At 43.2% G+C, this 27,597-nt stretch overlaps 1 protein-coding gene across 3 annotated transcripts in view; it reads left to right on the top strand.

The window, feature by feature from the left end:
- CUNH8orf34 (chromosome unknown C8orf34 homolog) overlaps positions 1 to 27,597 on the top strand; it is a 499,772-nt gene that overhangs the window by 164,659 nt on the left and 307,516 nt on the right. For all 3 annotated transcript variants that reach the window (XM_073679422.1, XM_073679421.1, XM_073679423.1), the window contains exon 7: positions 13,821 to 13,987. In XM_073679422.1, coding sequence (XP_073535523.1) covers positions 13,821 to 13,987 — 167 coding nt within the window. The remainder of the gene's footprint in view (positions 1 to 13,820; positions 13,988 to 27,597) is intronic.

Below are 27,597 nucleotides of genomic sequence, written 5' to 3'. Positions count from 1 at the left end.
CTCTGCCGTAACTTGCCGTGACCACCTGCCAGCCAGCCGAGAGACTCTTACCCGCTCACCTGGGAGCGCTCACCTGCTACCCGCCAGCTAGCCTACCTGGAGGCTCTGCCGTCACTTGCCATGACCACCTGCCTGTCTAGAGACTCTTACCCTGCTGTCACTTGCCGTGACCACCCGCCTGTCTAGAGACTGTTCCCGTCACTTGCCGTGACCTCCTGCCCTTCTACCCAGAGATTGTTCCTGTCATTTGCCGTGACCTCCTGCCCGCCTTCCCTGGGAGCCACCCGCTTCCTTACAAGGACTGCCCCTTTGTATATTAGCTCAGAGGTTCCACCTCCCAGACCCGTTACATTTTACCTTATCGTGTACTGAAAATGGGAAAAAATTGTGTGGTGAAATTGCAAAAAAAGTGCAATTCCACAATTGCTAAAACTTGCCTGCCATTATGATTCTCCAGGTCATTACGAGTTTGTGGATATCAAACATGTATAGGTTCTTTTTTTATTTAAGTGGTGAAAAAAAATCCGAAGTTTGCAAAAAAGTTGCCATTTTACGATACCCGTAGCGTCTCCATTTTTCGGGATCTGGGGCCAAGTGAGGAGATATTTTTTGTGTATTTTGGGGTAAATACGATCTTTTCATCTCCTGTTATTTGCATTTTACATGGATGCTGCTCTGCTGGGGCTGAGTTCACCGGAGTTCATCAGCTGAGATCTGCGGTGCCCTCACTACGGCATTGCATCTGTGTGAGAATTTTCCCACCAACACTGATGCAGTAAGTGAGGTCACCGAAGCTGATCAGCTGATGAATTTCGGTGAACTCAGCCCCAGCAGCGCAGCTATACACTGACAGGATTGATTACATTCCTGTCAGTGTATACAGTGCTATCTTCTACAACTGTCACATCACATGCCGTTTGCATGGATTTATGTAGTGTGACCAAGTTGACAAGCACTTTCCAAGTGATGCTAAAATCGCTTGGAAAGCGCTTGTCAACCCGCATGCGGAAATATATGTGAAGAACGCTTCACATCCGCATGTCCCTGGCAGGAAAAATGCATGTACAATCTGCATGTACAATCCGCATGCGTTTTTTTCTGCCAGGGAGATGCAGAAACGCTCAGGAAAAATCCGGAGCATTTCTGCATCGTGGGCACACAGCCTAATAGGGATTCCACAGACTAATTTTGCTACTTGGTTTAGCAGGGCACAGGGGAACCCTGACCTTCACTCTTTACAAGGATCTGGACTTAAGCCGGTCTCACTTGGTTATGTCATAGCTTTTATAGCCAAGTCACCCTCACCCATACATAATATATATAGCCAAGTCCCCCTCCTCCACATATAGCCAAGTCTCCCCCCCCCCCCACACACATATAGCATGTATCGCCAAGTCCCCCTCCCCCACATATAGCGTACATAGTGCATACAGCCAAGTCCCCTCCTCCACATATAGCATATATAGTCAAGTCCCCCTCCTCAACACATAGCAAATATAGCCAAGTCCCCCTCCTCCACGTATAGCATATATAGCCAAGTCCCCATCCACCAGAATTTATTCACATTGATTCACTATTACACAAATGAATTTCACATATAAAATAATACTTAAAAATGTAAATGCTTCTCCTCACAGTCTTTGAGCTCCAGGAAGGCGTCTTCTTGATGATTGCATTAGCAGTAGAAGATGGAGGAGGTTCGGTCAGCTGCTGGATGCTGGGCAATGACATGGCAACAATGGTAGAACAGCCAGATCAACTCCTACTCTGAGGTGCAAGAGAGGAGTGAGGCTGTGCAGGCAGCTTAGTTACCCCCCCCAACCCTACCCCACTTGACCTCATTGAGCTGAGTTCGGGAGGGGGCGGGGTGCTTGAAGTTGGTCAGATTGATACCTCTGCACTAATTAGCTATGCACTGCTCTGCTAATCAGCATCCTAAGCAACACACAACCTCATTCCCATTTTGTGCTGGTGCTAAGGTGTTGGAGTCAGTGCAGGAGAGGTGTTACTGTCTGTGGCACCTCTCCTGCACAGGGGTCAGTCTAACTCTGACACCTATCTCCAGCTTAGCAGGGGAAGAAGGGAGTGTGCTGCTATGGATGCGGATTAGCTGAGCAGCGCATCGCTGTTCTAGGGTAGGAGGGGTAGGTGCCTTCCATCTGGTCAGTGCTGGCCCTGCAGCAGGGCCCATCGGAGGATTCTTTGATTCCTCGGTGGGTCAGTCCGAGCCTGGGTGGATGCTAAGATTAGTGACAGGAATAAAACAGGCTGAATCAGAGAAGAGTAACAGGAATATGAACCAGGGTAAGTAAAACCTATAACTGGCAGGCTGGAAGTGGTTATCACAGAGTGTGGCACTGCTCAAGGCACACAGCAAGGAGCTAATTAGATAAACTGTGTTAGGTTGTACAGCCTTAGGGTACAAGTCTGCAGTCACTCTGTGTGAGCAGACTTGTGAATCCTCACAGTGACTGCAAGTATGTGATTTGCATACATGCGGTCATATGCCGACTAGACAAGTGCGGCGACACCTAATGTAAGTGTATTGAGCGAGGCCTGACAGTGTAGTTGGAATGCGACCGGAAGTATGCAAATCACATACTAGTGGGTACATGACTGCCCGCTCCCACCATCAGAGAATCCTCACAGCACGCAGTGCGTGTGATTGGAGGATTCCCAAGTCTGCAGTCACTCTTAACGCCAGTCAAGACTTTTAAGGTATTAACCCACAAGCTCCCTGCCTAGATATCAGCTCAAGTTCCATAAATTACAGTTCCAGCACTTCTCTTTTGTCACCTCACTTCATTCACAATGAAAGTGCATCACCACCTGCCAACAGATACAGGGGTCATGCTCACGAGTACAAATATGGATGTTACACTACACGTGTATACAGGGCCGGTGTCAGCACCCGGGCAAGAACTGGGGCCCTGAGCAGGCGGGGGGGCCCACTCGCTGTCGGGCACCCCGCCGTGCTATGGGACCCGTGAGCGGAGGAGAGTGGTGACAGCGCTCAGGGTCCCGACATAACACTTACCTCTCCCCGTGCCTCCGCAGCAGCTCCTGTCTCTTCTGCGGCTGCTGCACTGTGACATCTCAGGTCAGAGGGCGCGGTGACGTCTTTACACCGCGCTCTCTCCTGAGCCTTCACAGCACAGAGCGGGAAGACGCCGGCGACGCTGGGGTCCAGAGCAGCGGCAGCAGGTGATAAGTGAGATGAGTACTTGATTTTTTTTTTTGTATGGGGGCATGGGGCATAATAAGGGAGGGGGTTGTGTGACATCCTGCATGGGGCATTATATGATGGGGGCGGTGACATCCTGCATGGGGCATTATAAGGGAGGGGGTGTGTGAAATCCTGCATTGGGCATTATAAGGGAGGGGGGGTGTGACATCCTGCATGGGGTATTATATGATGGGGGGGTGACATCTTGCATCAGGCATTATATGGGGGGGTGAGTGACATCCTGCATGGGGCATTATAAGGGGGGTGAAGTGACATCCTGCATGGGGCACTATAAGGGAGGGGGGGGGTGACATCCTGCATGGGGCATTATAAGGGAGGGGGTGTGTGTGACATCCTGCATGGGGCATTATAAGCGAGGGGGGGATGTGACATCCTGCATGGGGCACTATAAGGGAGGGGGGGGTGTGACATCCTGCATGGGGTATTATAAGGGAGGGGGTGTGTGACATCCTGCATGGGGCATTATAAGGGGGGAAGTGACATCCTGCATGGGGCATTATAAGGGAGGGGGTGTGTGACATCCTGCATGGGGCATTATAAGGGAGGGGGGTGTGTGACATCCTGCATGGGGCATTATAAGGGGGGGGGGTGTGACATCCTGCATGGGGCATTATAAGGGAGGGGGGGTGTGTGACATCCTGCATGGGGCATTATAAGGGAGGGGGGGGGTGTGACATCCTGCATGGGGCATTATAAGGGAGGGGGTGTGTGAAATCCTGCATTGGGCATTATAAGGGAGGGGGGGTGTGACATCCTGCATGGGGCATTATATGATGGGGGGTGACATCTTGCATCAGGCATTATATGGGGGGGTGAGTGACATCCTGCATGGGGCATTATAAGGGGGGGAAGTGACATCCTGCATGGGGCACTATAAGGGAGGGGGGGGGGTGACATCCTGCATGGGGCATTATAAGGGAGGGGGTGTGTGTGACATCCTGCATGGGGCATTATAAGCGAGGGGGGGATGTGACATCCTGCATGGGGCACTATAAGGGAGGGGGGGTGTGACATCCTGCATGGGGCATTATAAGGGAGGGGGTGTGTGTGACATCCTGCATGGGGCATTATAAGCGAGGGTGGGATGTGACATCCTGCATGGGGTATTAAAAGGGAGGGGGGGTGACATCCTGCATGGGGTATTATAAGGGAGGGGGTGTGTGACATCCTGCATGGGGTATTATAAGGGAGGGGGTGTGTGACATCCTGCATGGGGCATTATAAGGGAGGGGGTGTGTGACATCCTGCATGGGGCATTATAAGGGAGGGGGGGGTGACATCCTGCATGGGGCATTAAAAGGGAGGGGGGTGTGTGACATCCTGCATGGGGCATTATAAGGGAGGGGGGGTGACATCCTGCATGGGGCATTATAAGGGAGGGGGGGTGACATCCTGCATGGGGCATTAAAAGGGAGGGGGGTGTGTGACATCCTGCATGGGGCATTATAAGGGAGGGGGGGTGACATCCTGCATGGGGCATTATAAGGGAGGGGGGGTGACATCCTGCATGGGGCATTATAAGGGAGGGGGGGTGTGACATCCTGCATTGTGCATTATAAGGGAGGGGGGGTGTGACATCCTGCATGGGGCATTATAAGGGAGGGGGTATGTGACATCCTGAATGGGCATTATAAGGGAGGTGGGGTGTGACATCCTGCATGGGGCATTATAAGGGAGGGTGTGTGTGTGACATACTGCATGGGGCATTATAAGGGAAGGGGGTGTGACATCCTGCATGGGGCATTATATGGGGGGGACATCCTACATGGGGCATTATATGGGGGGGGAACAGCCTGCATGGGGCATTATATGGGGGGAACAGCCTGTGTGGGGTATTATGTGGGGGGAAAAGCCTGCGTGGGGTATTATAAGGGAGGGGGTGTGACATCCTGCATGGGGCATTATAAGGGAGGGGGTGTGTGTGACATCCTGCATGGGGCATTATAAGCGAGGGTGGGATGTGACATCCTGCATGGGGTATTAAAAGGGAGGGGGGGTGACATCCTGCATGGGGTATTATAAGGGAGGGGGTGTGTGACATCCTGCATGGGGTATTATAAGGGAGGGGGTGTGTGACATCCTGCATGGGGCATTATAAGGGAGGGGGTGTGTGACATCCTGCATGGGGCATTATAAGGGAGGGGGGGGTGACATCCTGCATGGGGCATTAAAAGGGAGGGGGGTGTGTGACATCCTGCATGGGGCATTATAAGGGAGGGGGGGTGACATCCTGCATTGTGCATTATAAGGGAGGGGGGGTGTGACATCCTGCATGGGGCATTATAAGGGAGGGGGTATGTGACATCCTGAATGGGCATTATAAGGGAGGTGGGGTGTGACATCCTGCATGGGGCATTATAAGGGAGGGTGTGTGTGTGACATACTGCATGGGGCATTATAAGGGGGTGTGCGACATCCTGCATGGGGCATTATAAGGGGGTGTGTGTGACATCCTGCATGGGGCATTATAATCGAGGGTGTGTGACATCCTGCATGGGGCATTATAAGGGAAGGGGGTGTGACATCCTGCATGGGGCATTATATGGGGGGGACATCCTACATGGGGCATTATATGGGGGGGGAACAGCCTGCATGGGGCATTATATGGGGGGAACAGCCTGTGTGGGGTATTATGTGGGGGGAAAAGCCTGCGTGGGGCATTATGTGGGGGGAAAAGCCTGCGTGGGGCATTATGTGGGGGGAACAGCCTGCGTGGGGCATTATGTGGGGGGAACAGCCTGCGTGGGGCATTATGTGGGGGGGAACAGTCTGCATGGAGGATTATGTGGGGGCACAGCCTGCATGGAGTGTTATATGGGGTCCAGTATCCTGTATGGAGTGTTATATGGGGTGCCAGTATACTGTGTGGAGCAATTCGCCAGTTTCTGAGCTATTGTAGAATTTACAATAGATATCGCTCATGTAATGTAAGAAGTGAAATCTTTGCATTGTACTATATATATATTTCTCTGCGGTATCTGTGCATCATGAATCGTGGTATGTGTTAAAGGGGCCCACTGAGACTCTTTCGCCCAGGGCCCACAAAAACCTGGAGCCGGCCCTGCGTGTACACATGGAATGCCTGAAAGATCAGAACGTGGGAGTCTACAATTTCCCCAGTGGCCAGTATCAAACTCATGTAATCAATGGAAATTACTTCCTTTACAATCACTATAGAAGTTGACTATTTTTTTTCTTTGGATAAAAAAAAATATGCTGTTTTTTTCCTATCCCGTCCTCCGTCTCCTTATATCCCTGGCTGACATGTTTACCAGGTTTATGCAACTATGGATTCATTTTAAATGATTGATACCGGTGCCAGTCTCATCTAATTATGTAGCCGTGACTTGCGCTTCAACAAAAACAGTAAATAATAATAAAAATCCCCAATGTAGCCAAGGTTTTCTTTGAAGGAGAATATTTAATAATGCATCCAAGCACAACACAATTATTGGAGTCTGACTCTAATGGAAAAACCTGTAGACTCAATTTAAAATGAAAGTTCTCCGAACCTTATTAGTACAAGTAGATGGCAAAATGAGCAGATAACAAACAAGAAATATGAAATATTCATAGAGTACAGCTGTTAAAAATAATTCTGGAGAATTGGAAACTCAGGCTGCTTTGCTACGTTTGTATCTGGTCCTGAGTCTATAGCAAACACGGTTCATTAACCCACTGGGTTTATTTCCCTATCAAAAAAAATCACAATATTCTCTACCTCGACAGAAATCTGATTTGATACGTACAATAGTGACGTGGAGATCAATTTAATTAGTCACATGAAAATATAATCAAACATAAGAAAGTAATGTAATATACAGTATACAAGTAGGGAGAATTAATTAGTAGAACACACAGATAAAATATAACTTTACTAGACTTTATTATTATTTATTATTATAGTACCATTTATTCCATGACATTATCTTCGTGACAGCGTGGCAAATCAGTGATGTTCGTGGGTGGAGCCGATTTTTTGGCGCGAACAAGCCGGAACCCCGAACACGAACCCGAATTTTAAATGCTGAACAAATTCGCTCAACACTAGTTATGAAGAGGGGCTGTGGGGACTTTAGGCAAAAGCTTTGTCTGATGGTGTCCATCTTCTGCTTGAAGAATGAGGCAAAGTCTTCGGCTGAGATGAGAGGAGAGGGAGGAGGCACTGGGGGACGGAGGAGAGAATTGAAAGTGTTGAATAGCTGTTTAGGGTTGTGAGACAGGGAGAATATGAGAGATGAGAAGTATGTTTGTTTTGCTGCAGTAATTGTGGACTTAAAAGAAGTGGGGGACTGTTTGAATGCGATGAAATGCTCGTTGGAGTGGGACCTTTTCCATTTCCGCTCAGCAACCCTGGAGGCCCTTCGCAGTTCTTTAGTCAAGTTGGATTCTGTGTAATTTAATATTACTTTTAATACTTGGATTGTTGCAATGTATTTGTTGTTTTTCTTTACTTTGGGAGCAAAGGTTTTATCGCTAAATATTTAAATAGTTAAATTGGATCTATCACCAGATTTCTCAATGTAAATTGCACGTTATTAAGTGGATCTCTTAGACCTGGAGAAGCTGGTGTACTTAGTTTGAAAGTGTATTAGAATGGCTATGTATGGGCTTGTGCTGATGTTTGTATTATTGGTCCGAGTGCGTTCTGACAAAACATCGGATTGCACCCGAACCAATGTTATGCTATGGGGCTGTGCTCATGTCAGATCACTGCATGCCCAAGTTTGATGCAATATTTGGTTCACACTCGGCCATGCAAGTCAATGAGTCCATGGAAACCATCAGACTACACTCAGATAACATCTGAGTGCAGTTCGATTTCCATGGACTAATCCAGTGCACAAGATAGAGAAATTTGTTTCTCCATCCTCTCCTCATCCGAAAGAATCGGATCATGCTCTGATCAGTGTTTCATTATAGTGCATAATTGACCTGATTCTCTCCGATGAGAGAATATATGCTTGTGTGACCCTGGCGTAATACTGATATCAATCCAGCTAAAGAATGAGAGAGAACATAGGTACAAGTGTATTCAGTTTCCACCCACCTAAGATGACTGACAGCTGCATCAGACAAAGTAGATGGAGACTGAGTTTCATTTTTCAATAAGGAGTAAGTATACCAGCATCACCAGATCTTAGAGATATGTTTTGTTAATAATGTATGCAATTTATATTGTCAAATCCAGTGAGAGATCAGTTTGGTATTCCACCTGAAAATATTTATCACCGATCTACTGATAAATCAGGGGGTCCGTTAAAATGGCACCTGTCATCAGGTTTTTCCTATGTAATCAGCACCATGAGGTAGGGACAGAGACCTTGATTCCAGCGATGTGTCACTTACTTTACTGGGTGCAGCACTTATGAGAATCACCGTTTTCTCTGCTGCAGATTTAACAGAACTCAGATGTATAACACCGCCCACACCACAGCTTTCTGCGTACAATGTATAGTGTCAAAGAACTGCTAATCAGTGCTGGGGGCAGGATGGACTAGGAGGAACAAGGCCAGTTGTCCTGCAGTGATAATCTCCTTCTGATAAAATACAGGTTGTATTGAAACCGCAAAACACAGCCCAGTAAGTAACACATCACTGACATCAGGGTCTCTGCTCCTATATCATGCTGCTATCAAATTACATGACAAAAACCTGGTGATAGAGACGCTAGTAAGCTTGTATAAATAGAGACCGATGACCGGGCCACAATTCTGTTTCCATAAATTAGCAAACAACCTCCTATTACTGATAAAGGAGTAAAGGTCTAAAGCTCAAATGGCTGCACATTCCAGGCACATGCTCTCAAAAGCTTTGGCAAGCTATAATACAGATTAGTTGTAACATCATTGAATAGAAATGTTCTTGAGGCAGAGGTTTTAACAGGATCAGCTGAAGGTGATAAGGCATACAGAGAGATTTCCATGTGATCGGCCCTGGGTAATTCACTTTTTGAATTGGTGAACATCTCTGTAATTTTCTAAATTGTATGTTTTCTTTCCTTAATGCCATTTACTAATTTATTAATTCTGACAACTTTGTTGTTTATCGTATAAAAAGGCTGAAAGTCAATACACATGGGTAATTTGAGTTAGTTTTTATTATGTAGAGCACACTTTTCTAGCTTCCGAAACTTATTTGTTTTGGAACTCGGGCTACTGTATAGCATAAACAACTCCTGACAGAATATCAAAAAATCATGTTTTTTTTGTTCTAATGCTGCTTATATTGTGTCTTAGTAGATGTCAATATAATAGAAAAGTTAAGGAAAGACACCGCTGTAAGGCAACCTCATGGAATAGAAAATCATGTGCCGTGTGCTAAGTAATATTGTATATACATATTTGATACCCTAAAATATGTAATAATCACAAACTCTGCACTTTATATATGAAATATATTATAAAAGGTTTGCGTGGCGTTATAGTTAAGATCAACCTTACAGGTCTATTAGGATTGAAGTATCATTTGAATAGAAAGATCTCAAATTCTTTTTTATTACAAACCTAAATTCCCAAATGAAATTAAATTTCCTTTACAAATTAATGATCAGATCAATATCGGTGACAGACTGCAGATCAAACATTTGAAGACTTTGTGTAAAACACATGGGCTTTTTGACACAAAGAGAAACAATGAAAAGAGATAAATGAGAGGTTACTAGTCAAATCCTATGAACACACATTAATGGGGAAAGCTTGGCAAAGGGATTAAAAACCTATTACACTTCAAATACACAATCACAGAGCAGAAATCAGAAAGCTTAGACTTTGGTGCAGGTATTGTAATGGCTTAAATTAATAAATGTATACTTCTGCACTGAATGCTTGATGTCAATTTTCCCATCCTGGAGCACAGAAATTTTTTGTTGTAAATAGAGTTAAAAATGGAGCAATTAAATATTCTCTGTTTGCATCTACAAAAGCTGTGGTTCAGCTATTAATAAAAATGGAGCAACAAATATTTATAGACTCAGTAGCTGCAATGTTTTTTTTATGTCCATGTTTTTTTTGGGGTGGTGGGGGGTAAGGGGTGTGAATGAGGGTGTAAAAATTTCAGTAGGTCCTGTTGAATATGCTCCAGTCCATCTTGCTTTTTTGTAAGGGTTTGGAGTTTGTCTTTTATCCAGAAGAGTATTTGTGAGGTCCGAGACTGATATTGGATACACAATCTGTATTCTTGATTATCCCCAAAGTGTTCAATGGGGCTGAGGTGAAAGCTTTATGGGAGGGGTACAGTCAAGTTTCTTTCACACCAAACTCTCCCAACCTTGCCTTTATAGACATTGCTTTGTGCACTGGGGCACAATAATGTTGGTACATGGGCAGCACGGTGGCTCAGTGGTTAGCACTGTAGCTTTGCAGTGCCGGGTTCTTGGGTTCGATTATCGCCAAGGACAACATCTGCAGTAGTTTGTATGTTCTTGCATGGGTTTTCTCCCACACATCATAGACATACTGATAGGGAATTTAGGTTGTGAGCCCCAATGGGGACTGTAATGCTGATGTAAAGCGCTGGGGAATTAGTAGCTTCGTCCTCCACCAATGTATTCACCACTATTTTCAGCCTGAGGATGCAGATGGCGGTAACATCGGGAAGCAGCAGACATCTGGTGGCCGAGGGCATGGTGCAGCCCATGGGCCAATGTTTTCAGCCTTTCTTCCATCTCGTTCCACGGGCCGGACTGGAACAGCCAGAGGGCCAGATGTGGACCATGGGCTGCACTTTACCCATGTCTGGTCCAGAGGATATCAGATACACTGTTACTAGATTGGTGATTATAGGGTTGATTTCCAGGGCCTGAAAGATATACCAAAAGCTTCAGCTGAAAAATTAACAATTTAGTGCAACCATAGAGAGTTGGAAAGCTTATCCTTGCAGAATACTCAGCTACATGTATACTGTATATCTTATAATGTGTAGTGCGGTCTATTGTATTCAATAATAATGCCCCTTCCAGTAAATAAATGAAGGCAAAAAACATTGCACTTTACAATGAGATTTTTGTAATCTCATGCACACGCTGCCTATTTTTTCCTTGCAGATTTGAACAGACTTAGCATTTTTCACCCGTTTAAAATAAATTGGAGAAAAAAAACAAGTAAAAGCTCATCAAAAACACTTGTAATAACTTGTCAAAAACATGTGTTTTATGGACAGGAAAATCTGCTCCAAATACTCAGTGTGTGCACATACCCTTACGGTCTGTCAGTAGCAGCAGCGACTACTTAGAGCTGAATGTTATCATCTAACTCAGTGGTTCTTTCAGGGTACAAATGGCTCAGTATCACAACTTTGACCCCCAAAAGATGTATTTGCGTCTTGTACATTAGCGTGTGAAGCACCTGCTAAAATACAGAAAAAATGTTAGGAACATTTCTCAACGAAAAACGTAAAAATCTGCCCAAATGGGTCGAGTATGATTGTGAACTCCTCCATTCCTGGATCCTCTCATGGTATAAACCCTAATGTCCTTGAAAAAAAATATTTTAAAATTTTGGTTTAAAGCCTGCAAGATTTGTGTCTGACTTGTGAGGATGAGAATAGCATTTCACTTCATCACAGGTCACATGCAGGATGTCAGTTAGGTCCTTCTTCAGATCCTCCAACATTGAATATTTATACTTCAAGCAGATGGCATGTCTTCACACATATAGCAAGATTTTATGAGATTTAATGCATGAACCCATCTGTTTAGGCCATTTACAAGCTAGAAAAGGGCCCCTGCCGCTCAGAAGACATAACTGATGTAACTACAGGAGTCTTCTAAGGATGAAAAACTTGTATGTTATAAATACGTCTGCCAATAAAGAAATGCATAATGTATGAGGTACAACTGGAGTGTTAGAAGTCACCAAGGAGGGCTGTGATCACATAAAAAAGACCTATTGCATGTATACCAGTCACAAAACCATCGTGTAACTACTCACATTATTTCTAAATTATAAAAGTGATATACTTTTGGTATAATATACCTCATATGCTACAGGACCTCTTTTTTAAAGAATAAGATTGGGGTCATGCACCACATGTCTAAAGCACTATTAAATTAGACCCAAAATCCATATGAAAATCAGTGATGTAATCTGCATGTGTTGCTTGCAGATTTTGAAGTACATGCATTGGAAATGTGGCAAAAGCTGCAACAGACTATGCGTGCTGTACCTTTTTAATCTGTGTACGGTAGGGTTTCTACTCACTCAGGCACAGGAAGCGGTTTCAGTAAAATGTCCAGGCTGGTTTATTAAAACTTCATAAATCACTCAGCATAACCAAACAAAAAGACAGCCTTTTCCGGCACAGTGAAAACAGAAAATAAAGAGTTCATATAGTAGTGCGGGTTCGCCCGCTCAGGTTGGTGTCAAGCTCTTGAGTCCTATAGCAAATGCAAGCAATACTGGAGGTCTACACACCTCAAGACACTGCATGAGACATCTGGCATCCTTTTTATCTGCCGTATCACGCCCCGGGGGTGGGGATATGTGAGCAGCCAGTCCCATCCATCTATTTGACTGCTGGTAAACCCGGCCCTGAACGCTCTATTAACACTCTGAGCACTATACGTGCTAGAGCCCGCTTTCCCGGGCTTACATCACCGAGGCTACCAACCTCGATGATGCGTATCTCTCCTCAAGGACCTGTCCGGCGGCCATCTTTTAATATAAATAAGGTTGTTTACCAATTCACTACACTTGCATTGCACAGTACATAAAGAAGTTGTAAAGGTGGGAGTTTTCATTTCAAAATATGGGAAATGGGTGAAAAAAATGGATCCCCCACCAGGGGCAGACACAGACAAAAGAGGGCCTCTGTGCAAGAATAGCATATGGGCCATTTGCTGTCTAATAATGCACCCGTTTATGTGTGTGAGACAGAAGCTGCTAGCTACTTTGGAGATAGAAGTGGCCCCCTTATCTCTTGGGCCCCTATGCAACTGCACAGGTAGCATCACTGTTATGTCCAACTCTGTCCCCCTGCAACTCTCATTCCAGTGCTGCCCAGTCACCACCAACCTCTACTTCCTGCTGTAGCGGTGACATCCTATCTCTGGGACATATGAGCTATTCTTGTCTGTGGCGGATCTTTGCTGCAGCAAGTGATTGACAACTGCTGTCACATTTCCTTGCAGCGGAACGTCATTGCTGCAGCAGGGAGCAGAAACAGGCTGAGGACCGGGCATTGTCGGCAAAACAAGCAGTGGGGAATTTTTTTAGTCCATTTTGGGCATTTCGAAAAATAAAAATAATTCTCCAGAAACCTTTCTAAGCAAAAGAGATTCTTTTCTTTTTTTTTAACTTGATTTTGTTAAAACATCACAAATTATACAAAACAAGGGGCAGTATATTAACAGTCAATGCTCTGTTCCGTATAGCGCAGGACGTGCTCTCACTTTGTAATACATTATACTGTGTGATTCTGTTTGAACCCCGAGTGGCTTCTGGGTGTAGGTTACATGGTAACTCTTAGAAGTTGTGAAAACCTCCTGCTCGATCTTGGCTCTGTAATCCGCCTATGCTCATCATACTGCTAATGACGTCCATGAACCGGCCACTAATATTATTTACTTTTCTAGTTTGAAGATGGAGCCAAAGAACAAAGGTCTGAAACAACAGCAGCAGCAACATAAGAAGCTGTTGGCTGCCATGCTTTCTCAAGACTCCTTTGACTCCGTACACAGCACCCCTGCGTCTGTCACAGAGGAAGATATTGATAATGAGGATGATGCAATGGAACTGCTAGGTAACTTACAGCCGCACTCATTTATTTATAATGTGCATAGATAGAGGAGGGATTGAGTCTCTTGTTAAGTGAGTAAATTCCAGGTCGGGGTCATAGGGTGCGGAGTGATCCCTTCTCTCTGATTTGTGCCGGTGTATATTGCACTCACTGTAGACTCTACACTATAAGATGATTTTTTTTCTAATGCTGTAAATACATTATATTGTGATTGGGATCTATAAATTGCAGACTGGCCTTAGAGGTGTGTAATATATGCCATCCTACAGGATACATCACCTGTCACTGCTCATAATGGTACATGGAGCTTTCACCCCAATCCCTAACTTAGTGTATAAACATATGGTAAGGCAGATACACAGGTTGCTGATACATTACAAAATTTACTGATTGACTTTTTTTTTTTTGTTAAAATTTTCTTAAAGGGATGTAGCAGTACTCATAATGCTAAGCTGTGTATAACCCCACCTACACCACTGATTGGCGGCTCTAGGTGTAGTGCTAATCAGTGGGGGTGCGGGGATACACAGATTAGCTGGACTGCTGTGCACGTAAAAAATATTCAGGCAGTGATTATCCCCTGCTGATAAAACACTGGTTGTATTGAAACTGCAGCACACATCCTAGTAATTGAGACATCACAGGAATCAGGCTCTCTTGCACTATATTATGCTGCTCGCAGATTAAATAGCAGCAGTTTGCTGACAAATTCTCTTTAAAATCAAGTAAAAATGGTCTTATCTCATACATACACATATGTTTGCAAAATATATTACCATATTAGAAAGTAGTACCCCTCCACTGCCTGCTTTCCTGAACTACCCATAGGTTAAAAGCTATCAATTATACAATGTATAATGTGTTGCATTCAGGTAAACATTGTGATTCTTGATTAGTATAAACAATTTTTCCATCTGCTCACCTGTTTTCTTTGATATCTTCTCTATGTATATACTTCCTTCAGTTACGCAAATACCAAATAACTCATGTTATTTAGAGTAGCTAAACTTTTTTTTATTTAACTATCATCCAGGTTTTGCAAAGCTATGAATTTTTATATTACACTGCACTACCTGATTTTGCTTCCTTTTCTCCAATTGTGCAGTGCGGTTTCAAAGTCCAGTTCAATTTTCTTTAGAAGCTGCTTTCAACTGCTGCTCAGCAAGATTCTTACACTATAATCAGCCTTTTATGCAGGACTTTCCCTGTCTGAGTCTGTCTACTCTCAACCCTGCTACTCAGACATGGAAAGTCCTGATGTACGGTTGATGGCATCTTCTAAAGAAGCAGGAAGAAAAGTAAAATAATGTAATGAAGTACAGTATATTACAATATATCATAACTTTGCGCTTCCTGGAGGATCATTTTATAATTTAAATAATAAAAAAATGTAGTTACTCTCTAATAGCCTTTTTACTGTATGACATTTTTAATTCTTCTTCCCAAACTTTGTTATCTGATCACAGTTTCACAGGCCGTTTGCCATTTTTGTATTTTCCATCCCACACTTAGGACAAGCTCTTTTATATCATTTAATATATTTTTCTAAAAGAAGCACTCCCATCAAAGTTTCTATCCTCTTAATATATTGCAATCATCATATTATATGGCACTGTGTAATTGCTCATTTTGCCTTTCTACCCAGCTAATTTGTCTCTTTGCTCTGTGTAGAAACAGGAAGTCTCTTTACTCTGCATTTATCATTCCCCTCTTCAACTTCTGCCCCAGCTGCTTCCTCCTCCCCCTGCCAAGGACTTTTGCAGTGACTTATAACTCATACAGGGAAAAGAGACTTCCTGTTTTTACATACAGCTTAGAAGTATTCAGCTAGTCAGTTTTTAATCATGTGATGTCATAGACCTAATGAAAAAGAAAATAATAAACTGGGTAGAAAGGCAAAATGAGCAATTGTAAGTACACAGCGCTATATAATATTATAACGTCAATATATTAAGATGCTGAAAATTTTTGTGGGAGTGCTTCTTTAAGGTAAGGCCTGATATAAGGAAAATGCTATTTTCAATCTTGTTCCTTTCAAAACTCTTTTTGTTCATTTTAATTCCCCACTTTTATTTTCTAGAAGTTTTTCTCACCTGGCAGTAAACTGTAAAGGCGGCATCAGTAGAGGGCAGTGCATAGAGCATCATCTAGCCTAATAGTTGGCTTTAATAAAGCATCATGTAGATGTAAGGCGCACAGAGCGGTAGTCACGGGCGAGGGCCTGTTGTTCTCCCACACCCTGGCACCCCACAAATAAACAGAGTCCCAATTTTACCGTGCTATGGTTGTGGTGCTTAACACTCATGTTTCGGCTGGAGTACTCTGCTGTCTCCATGATCCCGAATCCAGGAACAGCCGCACATAAATCATGGGACACTTGCTTTATAAACAGCAGTTCAACTTTACTTAGCAGTCCATGTCCGATTGATATTACTGCACAGTACGTTTCCATGTTCTCTGTTCGTTCAGCCTGAGCTATCTCTTTGCTTAATGGCTCTCGTGGACCCTGGGATACTCTGTCCGGCCCAGCAGCTCTCATGAGTCCCATCCCATCTCCACCACACATCCCCTCATCCGGCTTCCCCTTGTGGGAAGGAAATAAGACACACTTCGCAGTGTCTAGTTCAGGCCGTAGGACCCGAACAATGCAGGGATGTCTGCAGAAGACAGTAGCCGACGTTCTCATGCTGCCAGAACAGTCTGTACTTCTTGTGCCCTCCAAGCCTCTGGCCTTGAACGCTGCTAACACTTTATCTATCCCAGATCTAATCTCCAACTCTCATCTCACACTGCACTAACCTGGAAGTGCTCCTCTTGTTAACTAGCCCTGTCCCTCCCACACTGGACCTGTTCCTGAACACATTGACTGTTTCTATCCTAAACCTGTCTCCTTTCTGAACTTATTGTGCCCACCACTGCACGGTACCCAATCCTATCTTATAGCTGAATCTAAACCTATGTCCTATGTACTAATCTAATACATTTATCAGAAAACATTGTGTCATCCACATAGTATGCCAATATATTAAAATGGTTTTCCAATGAACGAAAGTTAATTTTAAAAATTGTCTGTGTCTGACTGTGTACGGAACATACCACAGCTCCTGGGCAGGGGAGAAAGGAAAAGACAATACAGACATTACAGCAGGGGATCGCAGGGGATTCATTTTGTGAGGTAAAATATTGTTTAAAAACAGGCAGTGAAATGTTTTACCTCACAAAATGAATCCTCTGCAATCCTGTGCTGTAATGTCTGTATTGTCTTTTCCTTCCTTCCCTGTCCAGGAGCTGTGATATGTTCCGTACAAAGTCAGACACAGACAATTTTTAAAGTGAACTTTTGTTTGTGGGAAAACCCCTTTAACTGTGCACCTTGGTGCCTATAAGGTTCTATAGATAATTGTTTTTTTTCCGTATACACAGGTTATAACCGTTTTTCTAATCAATGGAGAAGCACTGTTGGGGATAGTGAATATCTGTATTATAAAATAGAGGTGAGGGTATTTCAAACCAGTGGGTGGAAAAGTGCCCTGAGCCTCTTAGCCATGCCAAGGGTGCACCAAACACCCTAATTTGCACACTTCAGTTTCTGTGTTTCTATACAACGGAGGCAGTGATAAGAATACTAAAGGTGCAATGTTTTTATAGAGGTTGTTTCTAATACAAGGCTGTATGTTTAGTTTCTACTGTCATTTTGAGCTGACATACTCCCTTTATTGTCAGCTGTACAATGCCTTTTATTAGTAGATTATGCTTGGTATTAGTAGCCGTGCTTTGTAATAGTAGATTATGCTTGGTATTAGTAGCTGTGCTTTGTATTAGTAGATTATGCTTGGTAATAGTAGCTGTGCTTTGTATTAGTAGATTATGCTTGGTATTAGTAGCTGTGCTTTGTATTAGTAGATTATGCTTGGTATTAGTAGCTGTGCTTTGTATTAGTAGATTATGCTTGGTATTAGTAGCTGTGCTTTGTATTAGTAGATTATGCTTGGTATTAGTAGCTGTGCTTTTTATTAGTAGCTGTGCTTTGCATAATTAGGTGTGTTTTGTATCAGTAGGCTGTGCTTGGTATTAGTAGATTATGCTTTGTATTAGTAGCTGTGCTTTGTATTGGTAGGTCGTGCTTGGTGCTAGTAGCTGTGCTTTGTATTAGTAGATTATGCTTGGTATTAGTAGCTGTGCTTTGTATTAGTAGATTATGCTTGGTATTAGTAGCTGTGCTTTGTATTAGTAGATTATGCTTGGTATTAGTAGCTGTGCTTTGTATTAGTAGATTATGCTTGGTATTAGTAGCTGTGCTTTTTATTAGTAGCTGTGCTTTGCATTATTAGGTGTGTTTTGTATCAGTAGGCTGTGCTTGGTATTAGTAGATTATGCTTTGTATTAGTAGCTGTGCTTTGTATTGGTAGGTCGTGCTTGGTGCTAGTAGCTGTGCTTTGTATTAGTAGCTGTGCTTTGCATTATTAGGTGTGTTTTGTTTCAGTAGGCTGTGCTTGGTATTAGTAGATTATGCTTTGTATTAGTAGATGTGCTATATTGTAATGTCACCATAGTGTATGTGTGTGTGTGCTGTCCTATGTTGTGGTGATATCACTATTTGTGTGCTTTTCAAGTTTGTGTATCGAACTACTTTTTGTTATTTTAGACAATACTCTATTGTGGCGTCAGTTATTTCTATGGATGTTTAATTATAGACTCTCCTCTATGATGTCAAAATAGTTTGTGAGGATTTATGTGTGAGCTGTATCGTGGCAATGTTACCATAGTGTGTGTTTATTTATAGGAGAAGCTCCATTGTGATGATGACAAAGTAGCGTATAGGATTTATAGGCTGAGCTCTGGTGAAATGCAGCTTCTACTGTTGTATTGTGATGACTCCACAGTACTGAGTGTATCATCCTGGATTGTGCCTTCTCTTAGGCTGCTGCAATATGCGGTAATAATATTACAATCCTATTTGTCCTGAGCTTTCCTCCCAGCTCCTCAAAATATATCACAGTCCCTACACGTCAGGCTGGGAGCTAAGAAGTGAGACCAACATATATACAGTACAGACCAAAAGTTTGGACACACCTTCTCATTTAAAGATTTTTCTGTATTTTCATGACTATGAAAATTGTACATTCACACTGAAGGCATCAAAACTATGAATTAACACATGTGGAATTATATACTTAACAAAAAAGTGTGAAACAACTGAAAATATGTCTTATATTCTAGGTTCTTCAAAGTAGCCACCTTTTGCTTTGATGACTGCTTTGCACACTCTTGGCATTCTCTTGATGAGCTTCAAGAGGTAGTCACCGGAAATGGTCTTCCAACAATCTTGAAGGAGTTCCCAGAGATGCTTAGCACTTGTTGGCCCTTTTTGCCTTCACTCTGCGGTCCAGTTCACCCCAAACCATCTCGATTGGGTTCAGGTCTGGTGACTGTGGAGGCCAGGTCATTTGGCGTAGCACCCCATCACTCTCCCCCTTGGTCAAATAGCCCTTACTCAGCCTGGAGGTGTGTTTGGGGTCATTGTCCTGTTGAAAAATAAATGATGGTCCAACTAAATGCAAACCGGATGGAATAGCATGCCGCTGCAAGATGCTGTGGTAGCCATGCTGGTTCAGTGTGCCTTCAATTTTGAATAAATCCCCAACAGTGTCACCAGCAAAGCACCCCCATACAATCACACCTCCTCCTCCATGCTTCACGGTGGGAACCAGGCATGTAGAGTCCATCCGTTCACCTTTTCTGCGTCGCACAAAGACACGGTGGTTGGAACCAAAGATCTCAAATTTGGACTCATCAGACCAAAGCACAGATTTCCACTGGTCTAATGTCCATTCCTTGTGTTCTTTAGCCCAAACAAGTCTCTTCTGCTTGTTGTCTGTCCTTAGCAGTGGTTTCCTAGCAGCTATTTTACCATGAAGGCCTGCTGCATAAAGTCTCCTCTTAACAGTTATTGAAGAGATGTGTCCGCTGCTAGAACTCTGTGTGGCATTGACCTGGTCTCTAATCTGAGCTGCTGTTAACCTGTGATTTCTGAGGCTGGTGACTTGGATAAACTTATCCTCAGAAGCAGAGGTGACTCTTGGTCTTCCTTTCCTGGGGCGGTCCTCATGTGTGCCAGTTTCTTTGTAGCGCTTAATGGTTTTTGCAACTGTACTTGGGGACACTTTCAAAGTTTTCCCAATTTTTCGGACTAACTGACCTTCATTTCTTAAAGTAATGATGGCCACTCATTTTTCTTTACTTAGCTGCTTTTTTCTTGCCATAATACAAATTCTAACAGTCTATTCAGCAGGACTATCAGCTGTGTATCCACCAGACTTCTGCGCAACACAACTGATGGTCCCAACCTCATTTATAAGGCAAGAAATCCCACTTATTAAACCTGACAGGGCACACCTGTGAAGTGAAAACCATTTCCGGTGACTACCTCTTGAAGCTCATCAAGAGAATGCCAAGAGTGTGCAAAGCAGTCATCAAAGAAAAAGGTGGCTACTTTGAAGAACCTAGAATATAAGACATATTTTCAGTTGTTTCACACTCTTTTGTTAAGTATATAATTCCACATGTGTTAATTCATAGTTTTGATGCCTTCAGTGTGAATGTACAAATTTCATAGTCATGAAAATACAGAAAAATCTTTAAATGAGAAGGTGTGTCCAAACTTTTGGTCTGTACTGTATATATTTTTTTTAAGGCGCTATGACTGTAATGAGCTTCATTAGGGAGGTGGAAAAAGGGCAAACAGGAACACAAGTATGGTCTTAATTAATGTGCATAAGTATATGGTTCATATGTGGAGCTGTAATGTATGTGATTCACTTGTTATTGTATGTGCACCTATTGACTTATGTAGATGAAAGATTACACTGTATATGCCAGAGGTAGCCAACCTTTGTAATAAGATACAGAAATGTGACCAAATTTTAGATAAGTGGATTCAAACCTCCTTATTGTTCATGTAAGACCTAAAGAGATTGTCCAGGAGTATATTTTTTTTCTACTGCGAGCCTTAAAACGAACAGACAGGTAGTTGCTAACTACCTGCTTATTTTACCCAGTGTCAGCTTAGAGTGGCCCATATTACAAAAAAAACTGCAAGGAGTTTGTATGTTCTCCCCGTGTTTGTGTGCGTTTCCTCCGGGTTCTCCGGTTTCCTCCCACACTCCAAAGACATACTGATAGGGAATGTAGATTGTGAGCCCCAATGAGGACAGTGTCAATAGTGTCTGTAAATTGTCTGAATTGTAAAGCGCTGCAGAAAATGTTGGCGCTATATAAATAAAAGATTATTATTATTAACTAGTTGAATTCGACCTACAGACTGCATCATATCTCTTACTGCTGTCTAGGTGCTAAATAAATAAATACACTACTGCCATCTTGTGACCAAGTAATATATTACATCGCTGGACTCAACTTGCAAAGTCTTTCTACAACTGAAAACATAATAAAATCTACTGAACTCTATAACATTACTATGATTACTGTTTCTAATTAAATGACTGCCACCCTGACATTGTATCTGGAGGAAATAATTCTGCTAAAACTGGCGATTATTTGTTTGTCCTCAGATTCAAGTTACTAATATGATGGCTTAAGAACAGAACATATGTTAAAGTATTTGTAATACATACTTAATTCCTGCTTTTCCATCTTAGTTATGATTACTTATTCTTACCTTATATCTCAGTGCTATAGATTTGTATTTATACCATAGTAATCATGTAAAAAAAATAAATTATTCATATTTGGTATCGCCATAATCATTCTTACCTGAAGAATCATGTTGCCAGGTCATTTTTACCAATACAATGAATGCTGTTGAAATGAAGCCTGGCGGAATTGCATTTTTTTTCATCCTATTTGGAATTTCCTCTCAGTTTTTCAGCACATTATATGGTAAAGTAAATGCAGTGAATCATAACTATAAATTGTCCCACTAAAAAAACAAGCCCTCATATAATTATGTCAATGGGAAAAAAAAGTTATGGCTCTTGGAAGAAGGGGAGGGAAAAAGGAAAGTGCAAAAAAATGAAAAATCACTCAGACTTAAATGGGTTAACTGAGTTTAACTGTCCAAGCAAAGTGAATGTGATTCCATGAAAACCCCTGCCTACTGTGCGTTTAAAGACGCTGTTCAATTGTGCATTTTGAGCCTGAAAAAAACTCACACAGTTCTGATTTTATCTACAGAATTAAAGCTTTTCTGAACTAAAAAAACATATAAAAATGCTGCTTCAAATCTGCACCAAAATGCACAGAATAAAGGGAAAACGCATTGAAAAAGCCACAGCAAAGTGCAATGAACAGAGAGGATGTATTTTGGTGGAGACAACTGTAGAAAAAGTGCAGCATTTATGCTGTGTGTGAATATGGCCATAAGCAGAAGCCCATTGCAATATTGAATGTAAAACATGGCAATTTAATACATGCAAATTCTTAAAGTTTTCTGTTGCACTAAGAAGTACGAAACCCTGGCATTTGTAATGTGAGCAGGGAATTGTAATGCTGCTGCCACTGGCATGGTTGTGTGGTGCTGTCCTGTAAAGAGGTGTCAAAGGCACAAAGTTCACCAAAGTCTTTACTTGTGTTTTACTCACAAAAGTTAAAGGGAATCTGTCAGCAGGTTTTTACTATAGAATTTGAGGAAAGCAGGAGCTAAGGGTTAAAATGCTGAATTCAATGTTGTCCACTTATCAGGCTGTGTGCTGTTGTTACTTACAATGAAGGTTTTATCACCTGGATATTCTAACTTCCCAGACTTTGTCCCATGCACCTGTTAGACCAACCATGCCCCCTCCTGTGGTGGGTCGGCAGGGTTCGCTTTCTCAGCTCTGCTACATGATGCATCTAAGAACTCTGATTGTGTCACAACTGCTGCACCCAGTAAACTAAGTGATACATCGCTGGAATAATGGTCTCATTTTCTACATCATGCTGCTCTTAGATGAGGTAGTAAAAACCTGGTGACCAATTCACTTTAAAGGGTATTTCCATCTTGCACATTTATGGAATATCCAAAGAATAGAACATACATGTCTGATCGATGCTGGTTCCACCACTGTATGGTAGTCCCTAAATCTGCAGAGCATATGTTACATTTTTAAATTTTTAGAACTCCCAAACAAATGAATGGAGAGAGCCTGTTTAGTAAGTAGATGCTGGACAGGTATCTATCATTTATATCATATTCTGCAGATAAGCCATAAAGGTGTCTAATGGGACATCCCCTTTAATGATTACAGCTCATGTGATGAATTGGTGGCTCCTCACTACATTAGTCTCTAGTCACTCTTGGTGCTGTTCCCCTGCACACATGCATACAAATTTGTTATTATTAGAGATAGTATTTCAACACTAATATCTTGACTCTCTCTCATATAGGCTTGTCACTAATAATATTACAACAACCTCCTTTTATTACTTTCCTCATCATTATTCACTGATTTTAAAGGGATCTGTATTGCATTTGCGTCATTTAAAGGGAAGTGGTCACCTGCAGATATGGGGTTAATCTGCAAGTAAATAGCATTTCAACATACCTTCCAACTCTTGAAGAAGAGAAAAAGGGACAGAATATGTGGAGCTCCTTAGAGCTCCACTCTGCCCTCAGGCCGTCTCTTCAGTGTTGCTCTCTGCCCTCAGGCCAATGACTCGGGGCTTCTTTCGGTCCTCAGGCTGTCTTCTCAGCACTACTCTCTGTCTTCAGGCTGTCTCCTCAGCGCTTATCTCTGCTCTCAGGCTGTCTTCTCAGCACTACTCTCTGTCTTCAGGCTGTCTCCTCAGCGCTTCTCTCTGCTCTCAGGCTGTCTTCTCAGTCTTCCTATCTGCTCTCAGACTGTCTCCTCAGTCTTCCTACCTTCTCTCCGGCTGTCTCCTCAGTCTTCCTACCTGCTCTCAGGCCGTCTCCTCAGTCTTCCTACCTGCTCTCAGGCCGTCTCCACAATCTTCCTACCTGCTCTCAGGCCGTCTCCTCAGTTTTCCTATCTGGTCTCAGGCCGTCTCCTCAGTCTTCCTATCTGGTCTCAGGCCGTCTCCTCAGTCTTCCTATCTGGTCTCAGGCCGTCTCCTCAGTCTTCCTATCTGGTCTCAGGCCGTCTCCTCAGTCTTCCTATCTGGTCTCAGGCCGTCTCCTCAGTCTTCCTATCTGGTCTCAGGCCGTCTCCTCAGTCTTCCTACCTGCTCTCAGGCCGTCTCCTCAGTCTTCCTACCTGCTCTCAGGCCGTCTCCTCAGTCTTCCTACCTGCTCTCAGGCCGTCTCCTCAGTCTTCCTACCTGCTCTCAGGCCGTCTCCTCAGTCTTCCTACCTGCTCTCAGGCCGTCTCCTCAGTCTTCCTACCTGCTCGCAGGCCGTCTCCTCAGTCTTCCTACCTGCTCGCAGGCCGTCTCCTCAGTCTTCCTACCTGCTCGCAGGCCATCTCCTCAGTCTTCCTACCTGCTCTCAGGCCGTCTCCTCAGTCTTCCTACCTGCTCTCAGGCCGTCTCCTCAGTCTTCCTACCTGCTCTCAGGCCGTCTCCTCAGTCTTCCTACCTGCTCTCAGGCCGTCTCCTCAGTCTTCCTACCTGCTCTCAGGCCGTCTCCTCAGTCTTCCTACCTGCTCTCAGGCCGTCTCCTCAGTCTTCCTACCTGCTCTCAGGCCGTCTCCTCAATCTTCCTACCTGCTCTCAGGCCGTCTCCTCAGTCTTCCTATCTGGTCTCAGGCCGTCTCCTCAGTCTTCCTATCTGGTCTCAGGCCGTCTCCTCAGTCTTCCTATCTGCTCTCAGGCCGTCTCCTCAGTCTTCCTATCTTCTCTCAGGCCGTCTCCTCAGTCTTCCTATCTGCTCTCAGGCCGTCTCCCCAGTCCTCCTAGCTGCTCTCAGTCTGTCTCCTTAGCACTTCTCTCTGCCCTTAGGCCGTCTCTTTGAGGCTCCTCTCTGCTCTCAGGCTGTCTCTTTGGCGCTCCTCTCTGCTCTCAGGCCGTCTCCTCAGCACTTCTTTTTGCCCTCTGTCTGTCTCCTCAGATTCCTCAGCATTCCTCTCTGCCCTCAGACCAAGGCATGTCGGAACTGTGTCACAATGTGCCCTGGACTATGGGCAGAGAGGAGAGTCTATGGGATATCTTCAGGTGATTGTGGTTGTGTGCATACATATTAATATGTATGTTTTTTATGTTATTTAAAGGGAACATGTCTCATCAGATAATGCTATTTACCTGCAGATATAGGATTAATCTGCAGGTGAGTAGCGTTATGAAGGTGCCCGGCCGCTGCACTGTAAGTGCGACACCTGGGAGAAAATTAACTTTATTGCGGTGCCGAACCCTCTATTCAGAACACGGAGCTCACTTAGCTCTATGTGGCGGCAGAAGAGAAGGCAGATAGCAGTGATAAACGGCTTCTTTCTTCTCAGGGGACACTCAGCGCTGCGCATTGTGAGCTATGCTGTTCGGTGTTCATGCTGCGCAGCACTACGCTGATAAGGGTAGGACACTTAACTCACCGCCCGGGACAGTGGGACAGAGACCTGGACTGTCCCACTGGATCCGGGACGGTTGGGCGCTATGTTACAATGCTGCCCATCTGCTGTACTGAAAGGGCGTATACCGGGAGAAAATGAGCCTATATCATCCTAGGAGCCACCGGCTTTTGTTTATAGGCGTGTGCAAAGGGTGGCCACAGTCACCATTCACAGACCCAATCACTGTACTGTGAGCAGCAGCTGAAAGGACGCCCCAACACTTTGATTGACAGCCCACTCTGCACAGATGCGGTGCAGAGACCGTTTTCAATTGGTGTTGGGGTATGCTTACAGCCGCCGCTCACAGTACAGTGATCGGATCTGTGAATGGTGACTGTACCTGCTCTGTGCACACCCTCATTACTGAAAGCCGGTGGCTTCCGAGAGGAAAATAGTGTTTTTCAAGGCGATGGGTTTACTTTAAGGAAATGAATACAGAAAAAAATATGCAGTTATTACAGATTGGTGTATCCTATACCTGAAGGACAGCGGACTCCACGTTAAAACTTGGAATAGCATCGCTTCCATCAGCAGTGAGTGTATTGAAGATATGTAAAAGATATGATTGTAAAGTCTTTATTATGCCCTCCTATGTATTCTGCTCCCTTTACTGTCTGGTATATGTTATGTTGAATTCTTATATGTTACATATTCTGCAGTTCTTAATTTTTTGCCTCTCTTTCTCCAGAATACTTTGTTGTCTACCCCTGTATCCACAGTGGTCAAAAAATATTCCAGAAAAAAGTATTGCAATATAGTTATAAAAAGCACATGCAATACAGTTGATCCATAATGGGATCCGATTTTATTTTGCGCACTCATACACTTGAATATACAAGTCGCATCTAACATGCGGTTGCAATGCATGCTGCGGTTTTTCATGCAGACATTCTGACTTTGTAAAAAAAATGGTAATCTGCCCCATGGAATAACATTGTCCTTAGTGCTGTCAGTTCTTTCACGGACACCACTCAAGCTGAAGATACTGTACATAGTCGTATGAACAAAACGTAGCCTAAGGTTAGCCATACATATTAGATGGCTGTTGGCCGAACAATGCTTCAGCCATCTCCCATTTCCACTCGCTCGGCCTGACATGATCCTGACATCCAGGGCAGCACCGTTCAGCCATATAACCTGAATATAATTTGCTAGACGGGACTTAATTATATCTAACTAAAAAGTGATCCCTAGAGATTTTGATTTGGTGACCTGTGAGTCCTGCAGACATTACAGCAGTATTTTTTGGCAAGATTTTTGACTAAATATTATTTCTGGGAATATTTGCTTTTGATTACAGGAGAGAATTATTATTGTAATTCCAGGTATTACATATGGTTTCTGCCATCCTCAGGTTCGCCCTGAAATAATGGTAATATTCATAATTCAGGTGCAGTATAGTCATTCTGTAAGTTCTGTATTAATTGCGTCAGAAGCTTAGTGTTACATTTCTGTTTCCTATTTTTTAGCCATTTAAATATTCTGTCCTATTTCTCAAGGTATGTCCCATTTACTTGAAAGACTAGCACACAATATCATACTGGCTGACTAGAGAGTAGGTAGAAGCCATTAGTGTGACTGGTACTTTACACATTTGTAAACACTAATGCTTTGTTCAGATCCGTGTCAAAAGCTCCATTTAGACCGTCCCATCAGATTCCGTCATATTGATGAGAGAAATACACCGTGTGCACAATTATTAGACAATTTGTATTTTTGATGATTCATTTTATTAAACAACTGCAGTGCTGTTGGTCAATCTAAAAGGTTAATAAACTTGAAACCTGAATATTTAAGAAAGTAAAAAAGTAAAAGTGAGGCTTTGTCTTTCTTAGGAGAATATCTATGTGTGTAGAATTATTGGGCAACCATTATTGTGCAGAATTATTATACAACTAAATGAAAAATTAAAATTTTGCCATCTCAATTGTTTATTTTCATCTGTTCAAGTGAGAATAATAAAACAACTGAATATGTACAAAAATAAATTTTGAAAAAATATATCAGTTACTGATATAAACTCCCTTCTTTTATATAACAGTCAGAAGTAGGGATGAGCAGACCGTGGAAGTTCGGGTTTTGGTACCCGACTCAAACTTTATTCCAAAGTTCTGT

The sequence above is a fragment of the Phyllobates terribilis genome, unplaced genomic scaffold (genome assembly GCF_046119375.1).
Source record: "Phyllobates terribilis strain yellow unplaced genomic scaffold, ASM4611937v1 Scaffold_4__5_contigs__length_816908805, whole genome shotgun sequence".
In the NCBI taxonomy this organism is placed as follows: domain Eukaryota; kingdom Metazoa; phylum Chordata; class Amphibia; order Anura; family Dendrobatidae; genus Phyllobates; species Phyllobates terribilis.
Note: the sequence above shows the minus strand (reverse complement) of the source record. Positions and strands in the feature narration are given on the sequence as shown.